Source organism: Camellia sinensis, chromosome 5 (assembly GCF_055761805.1).
Source record: "Camellia sinensis isolate YWXY chromosome 5, ASM5576180v1, whole genome shotgun sequence".
NCBI classification, from domain to species: domain Eukaryota; kingdom Viridiplantae; phylum Streptophyta; class Magnoliopsida; order Ericales; family Theaceae; genus Camellia; species Camellia sinensis.
In genome coordinates this window covers 150331969-150338907 of record NC_138965.1, presented here as the reverse complement: position 1 = coordinate 150338907, position 6939 = coordinate 150331969, and the positions used below count along the sequence as shown (strand labels likewise).

Sequence of the window (6939 nt, the reverse complement as noted above, 5' to 3'; positions counted from 1 at the left end):
TGGGGTTAAAAAACCTCTTCTGCTTAATATATAGTATAGATTTGTTTTCCAAATTTGATAGTCAATGTATTTTGCGTAAGATCCTTTTTCTTGAACTTCCGTTTACCAGTAAGATCGTTTTTCTTTAACTTTTGTTTACCAATTAGATTCTTATCGTAGCAATGTACAACTTTTCTTTCTTATTCCTCTCCTACTGATTTTATAAAATAAAATAAATTGACCACAAAAACATAAATGACTTTCAATATATACATGATCCAATATTTAAATTTCCTCTTAAATCTTGCCTTGGTTTTTCTAAATAATAATTCAACAAACTTGTCAAATAGCCCCAAGAAGTTAATTTGACAATGATGATGATAGGCATTGCTTTGAAGCACATGAAAAAGGGAGCACCATCATCAATCAGTGACTGCATACAAAGGGAATCACCAATCTTCTTGACTAAACATCCACCAAAGGTGCCGTTGTGGCTTTCACTAGAGGACTTGCCCTCCAGCTAGTAAGCCGGGAGATATGCATCCACAGCGTAACTCCCGACCCGATCTCAACACCACTCATCCCGCCGTGTCATTCAACAAAAAAGAATGTGAAAACATAAATTGAAAATTTGGCCTAGAGCCTCTTGATTCGGATTCTTTACTTCACATCACCACAAAGTAAAAAAATAAGAAAAATCACATGAATATCAGCCGATACATACTGGGTATTGTTTCCATATTAGGGAGAATCAGCCAATGCTCATTATAAATCACCATTTATGCACTGTGTGGTTTAGTTTTGTTTGTTTTTCATTCTTCACTTGGTTCACAACTTTCACATATCCACCAACCCACATTTTGTTGTTCTATGTTAGTGTCTTATATATAGATCATATTCATATAGTAGAGTTGAAGATATCAAGATATTGATATACAGATAACTAATTAAACATCTATTGAAAACCTGGAAAACATACAATTTTACAGTTATTTCAAAACAACAGGAAGCAGCATGTTTGGTTGTGTTTCTGTTTTTGTTTTTCACATTGTCAGATATAAAAAGTTCAAAAACAAGAAAACAATACCTACTGTTTTCATTTTTGTGCGAAAAAGAGGTCTGAAAATTCAAAACAATTTTTTGATATTTCCTAAAAAGTGGATTGTTTTCAGAACCTTTTCTTGAAAACAGTTTACTAAAACAGGCTTAGGATCTCAAGTAACAGTTAATATTCCAGGGACTTTCACGAGAGAAAAAAATGTGTAGATGCAAGATAAAAACAACAATTGCATTAATCTACAGAGAGCAATAATTAACGGAACACATTGAACGAAAGCTTAAATCTTCATATCATTATTCGACATTGCAGAAGCCGAACCTTACTTTGAGCAATGGTTGCTCCTGGCAAAATCAGGACGAAGAGTCAAAGCAAATCTGAACACCTTTCACGCCAATTCCAGCAATCAAACATTGGAATCCACAAGCCTCAAGCTCCGCAATAACTTTATCAACAACTGTTCCAGATAATACTGATACGAGTAGTCAAGGGCACATTGAGACAGATAATGTTGCACATATGGATTCGAGAATTAAATTATGAACTAAAATGTAAGAGTTCAAGACTTTAATATAGAAAACTTTCCTCTTATACCTATGGATTCCTAAATCCTACAGGCAGATAAATTACTTATGCTTGTTCACACTTTTTCTTTTAGACTTCTGCTATGACGAGTGAAACACAAGCATGAAAGTCATCAAATTGAATCAGGAAATATATGTTATACATATGTTTGTAGAGCTCAATTCCACATATTCTTCATTTTGATTCTAATACTGTTTCTCAAAATTCAAGGATGAGAAAAGGCTCAAATTTCTAGTCAAGGAAATAATCTGCGGTTAATATCCCCATGGTGCATGTTAGATTTTTACAAGTCTAACCTTTCTACTTTAAACTTTGAATCTAATTAATCCGTTCCTACTTTATGGATGAGAGTCAAATTAAATCATGAAATAATATGTGTGTGTGTGTTTATAGAGCCCAATTCCACATATTCTTCATTTTTTTATTCTGATCCTATTTCTCAACTAATGCGACGTGCATACAGATGTGAGGAGTCATGAATACATTTAAAAGAAGAAAAAGTGCATCTAAAGAATTTCAAAGCATGTTAGAGTCAGATAAAGAATAAGTGAGATAGAAATGCTAAAATCATTTGCAAGTTAAAGAGCACAATTCATAAGAAGAAAAATGAAATGGATACGGGTTGGTAATAGTGTGAGAACACAGCCTCCACCACCAGCTCCTGTCAACTTGGAAGCCAATTTGAATTTCAACGTTGTTCGAAGCACAGTTTCTATTGAAGCATGGCTTACACCCATACATTGGAGCAACCCTTGATTCATTTCCATTAGTTCTTCTAGTTTATCTTCTTTCTCAGTTATGGCAATGTCATCATGAGCAGGTGATTGAATAATCGTAGCCACTTCATTGCTGATAGAATCAACAGCTTTAAACACGGAAGCCATTGCAATTGGGTGACTGAATGTCCTCTCTGAAACACTAGCAACCAAAGCTTTTGTGTTCCTCCCGACTTTTGTGTTAGTAATGAGCATCTTAAGTGGCATATTGGACCTGAGACGTGTCAACTCCCCTGACCTAAACTTGATCATGTTGCCTGTTACAGAAACTCCATCACTTATCCAAATTCTGAGCCCTTCTCAGATTAAATAAGTTGAAAAGATAAACGCCGTACAATGACATTAAAATAATGTCAAGAAGTGTGTAAATATAGAAGTTAGGCATTGATGCTCTACCATAGAATATTACTACAACCACCAAAAAATTCTTATTATGTTGTAAATCATTTTCTCATAGGGAGTGGGCAAGTGGAGTATAACCAAAAGAAATAAAATAACTTGACCAGGAGGAGAGCTTATGAGATTGAAATTTATGTCTAGGGAGTTTTATCAATTAGTTGGAATTGTCTGTCTAGGAAATTTTGTCAATCAGTTCTTAGATTAGTTGTTGCACTTTTCCCCTTTTTTGTTCTTTCTTCTCTAAAGAACTATTTCTCCCACTTTTTTCTTTACTTCAAAAGACAAAAGTTGCTCATCATGAAAATGGCAGATAATTTACTAGAATGTCATAAATAAATTACAAATCCTTACACAATTCTCAAATTACAGAATGTCAAAAAAAAATTAAAAAAGATGACATTGTTTCTGATTGAGGTGAAAAAAGAAAAAATGAGACATTGTATACCTCTACTCCTTAACAACATACAACGCATTACTTTTCTCCCAATAAACTCATTGGAAACTTTTTGGCTGAAAATTTCTGAAATCATTAAACAAATTCCTTGCTATCTTCATGACTCCACAGTATTTTCCCACTAATATATATAGATTCTAAATTGTGAATGGCATTGATTGCTCTCAAAACCCAGTCATTTCTTAAAAAATAAAAAGATGAATTAGAGGTGCTTTCCTTAAATGTAAAGAAGTTGCGTCTACCAATTGATATGAAATATCACATACCGTATGTGCTTACTGTGTTGTCAATACCAGATGGCTTCCCATGGATTATCTTTTCACCTTCAAAAGCCCATTTGTTCACCAAGTCCAGTTCATTCTCTCCAAACATCAGCCAACCCTGATGGCTGCAATCTAGATTCACAGAATCTGACAAAGCAAGCAGGGCAGCACAGAGTGACACACACAATGCGGAAGATGAACCCAAACCTGAGCTAAGTGGGAGCTCCGAAGTGATAACCACCTTTGCGGGTTTATAACTGAAACATACAATTAAGTCAAGTCAGAATTTTGAACGTTAAAAGGGCAAGGTTGTAACTGGAAATCAATATCAGACACACCCTTGGATGGAGGTGTATAGCCAGAGAAATGCAGACACTCCAGCAGCAAGCGTAATGTTTGCCTCCGGAATATTATGTTCTTCAACTAGAGTTGCAATTAATTTAATAGTCTCTGATGAGCATGATTTGGGTGATGATGAATCGTTACTACCAATTTTGGACAGTGCTGCTTTAATTCTTCCAACTGGCCAAGAAAACTCTAAGTCCATATCCTTGAAATGGAGCTTAAGTTTATCGTCATTATCTATGCAAAGAAGATAATACAATGAGAAATCCGGTCAATAAAAACCCTACAAGAACCAGATCAATTACTCTGAAAATAGAAGCCCATGGATTATGATGAAAACCATGTTGATTTACTACATTTTCAACTCTTACTGTCAATAGAAGCAGAAGCTGAGTGGTAGATAAAAATTGCTCAAAACTTGTATCACTGTCTACAAACCAAACCCAAGTACTCATCTCTTGCACATGAAATATTATGCGATTGAGTACTGTTTCTTTAGAATAATTTTTCCACAAACAAATAAAATATATAGAATTTACATACTGTAAGTTAGTAATTCAGATAAATCCTTAGCATGGTTGATATCTTCATGTAACAGTATTGGCCAATTGTGCTAGCCCCAATTGGTTTGGGAAGCCTTTTTTTTTATATATTTCTAATTGCCAAGTTAACGTACATTTATTTTCAAATCATAACATTTACAAATTGGATAGCAAAAGCCAGGATCAAACTTGTTTTCAAATGAATGCTAAAATCCGTTCTGTATTAAGCATTGATGGAAGACAAAAATAAAATCAAAGAGACCTTGTAGCTGATAATTATTGGTGTTGACACCACTTCTACAATAGGCAGATTCTCATAAAAGGATTCAGACCCTGACCTTGCCCTGCATTTTCTAAGGCTTAATTAGTTTAGTTGGTAGTTAAGCAAAAAAGCTTGGTGAAATTTCTGAGTCATCAAATTGGTTTTTATTTTCTATAAAAAATAAATAAAAACTTATTCCAACAGCTGAAAGACTCAGATAGAAAACTATTATCAATCCAATGGAAAAAGGGTTTGCCCAGTTTCTACATTCAATGTCATGGCATCAAAGAACACCATTTTCCCCATATCATCATCCCTAAATTAAACCCAACAACCGAAAAAAATTTATAAAAAAATGGCAAAATTTTTACAAAATTCAATTTTCAATTCAAAATTAACAATCGGAGACATCAAATAAATAATTAAACCAATCACTTCTTGTGCGAATCTTCAAAACAACTCAGATATCATCACAAAACCTCAAAAGGGCATGTTTTTAAATTTTGTTAGCAAAAAGAAATAATGAAGCTCAGTCCAGTGAATTCAGCAAGAACAAGCACAGCAAAAACGCTGGAAAATAATGAATTACCGGAATGAGTGGGAAAGCTGAGAGAGACGTAAGTGTAGAGATCGATGGAGGCCGCCACCGCCGTAGATCCGTGAACGACGGCGTGCTCTCCGGCCAGAATTATTTTCCCGGGAGCTCGAGCTCTCACCTCCATTCTCTCTCTCTCTCTCCCTCCCTGTTTATTCAACTGTTTCCTCTACGCTTCCCTATGTGTGCATGTGTATATATGGTCAAATTTTTTTAAGAGAAAATAATTGGGAAATGAGAAATTAAAGTGTAAATCAAGGGAATTAAAGTGAGAATTGTGTAAAGTTTTTTTTTAACCAATTTATAATTATTGGGTTTATTTATTTGAATCTTTTCCATTTTCTATACCAAAATTGAAAAATTATGGTAATTTTTACAGATTTAACCTAATTATATTGATATCTATTATTGTGACCGAATTGATAGATAGATACAAAAAAAAATCAAGTGTAAAATATGTATTTAAGTTTTCGTTTGGCAAGATGATTGGGACTAATTTAACTTACTAAAAATATAAAATATGTTAAAAAATTAATAAGATAAAATATCATATTAAAATCATAATCATTTCATTTTTTATCTAATTAAATTATAAAAATGTCAAAATTTTACTTTAAATAACTTTTTTAGTCCAATCAAAAAATCACACTAAAAAAATTCTTCTCAAACGTAGCCTAACTATGAAAGAAATATGATAAATATTTTTTCTATTCATTTTACTAACCAATGGCGGATGAAATGAATTAAATTTTAGGAGAGTACAATACATATATCAAACATAAAAATTATAAAAAAAAAAAATTTGTTCTGTTCTTTTAACGAATCAATGAAGAATTAAAATGGGATCTATCTATATATTATGTAAGTAAAATGAGAATTTTCAGTGATAAATTTTATGAGAGTATTAATATTTCATATTAATTTTTTTAATTTTAAACAATTAAGAAAATTTTCATTGATTAGCTTTTATTTAATCATATAAAAATGAAATTCTAATTAATTTATGATTTATTTAATAATCCCACGTTAGAAAAAGAAACAAAAAAGTAAGTAATTTTACTTATATAAAATGAATTTTATACTCCTATTTAATATTATAGTGTTCTGCATATTTCAATTTAATATAATTTAAATTTTAAAATAAAATTTAAAAGTTTTAATTAATTAATTTTTGTATAAGTTGATTAGTATTTTAACCTAACTGATTAGGCTGAATCATTTTTTGTTTGAATGATTCGTTGGATTAATTTGAAATAGACTAAAGATTAATCTAATTAAAAATTGAAGGGTAATTTACACACAAATTTTAATTTATGAACTTATACTCCATTAAATCCTAACTGAGATTTTTTAGACTTTCAATTCCCATTAAATTTTTAATAATCAGAATTACCTTTCCAGCAATGATTATTCATCATTTATGTTTTTGTATAAAAAAACATGATGATTTGACATTTATTTTGATTTTCAAAACTTTAAAATTTTAACTTTTAAATTGAAAAAAACTATAAAAAAAAAAATTATGTGCAAAAAACAAAAACTAATTTTTTTGAAAAAACTGAATTATTTTTTGTATAAAACTGAAAATTTTATGTCTATAAGTGAGCATGATGATGGAACATTAATGTGCAAAACTAAAAAAAAAAAACCTTCAAAAATGAAAAAACTGATAATGTTTTCAA

At 31.4% G+C, this 6939-nt stretch overlaps 1 protein-coding gene across 1 annotated transcript; it reads right to left on the bottom strand.

The window, feature by feature from the left end:
- Window positions 1–1097: 1097 nt before the first annotated feature.
- LOC114298564 (mevalonate kinase) lies at window positions 1098–5530 on the bottom strand. The gene is made up of 5 exons (XM_028243162.2): window positions 5252–5530; window positions 3852–4095; window positions 3517–3770; window positions 2241–2654; window positions 1098–1508 (listed from the first exon to the last, which is right to left on the bottom strand). The coding sequence occupies exons 1-5, from the start codon at window positions 5382–5384 to the stop codon at window positions 1390–1392; spliced, it is 1164 nt and encodes a 387-aa protein (XP_028098963.2). The 5' UTR covers window positions 5385–5530; the 3' UTR covers window positions 1098–1389.
- Between the last annotated feature and the right edge of the window lie 1409 nt (window positions 5531–6939).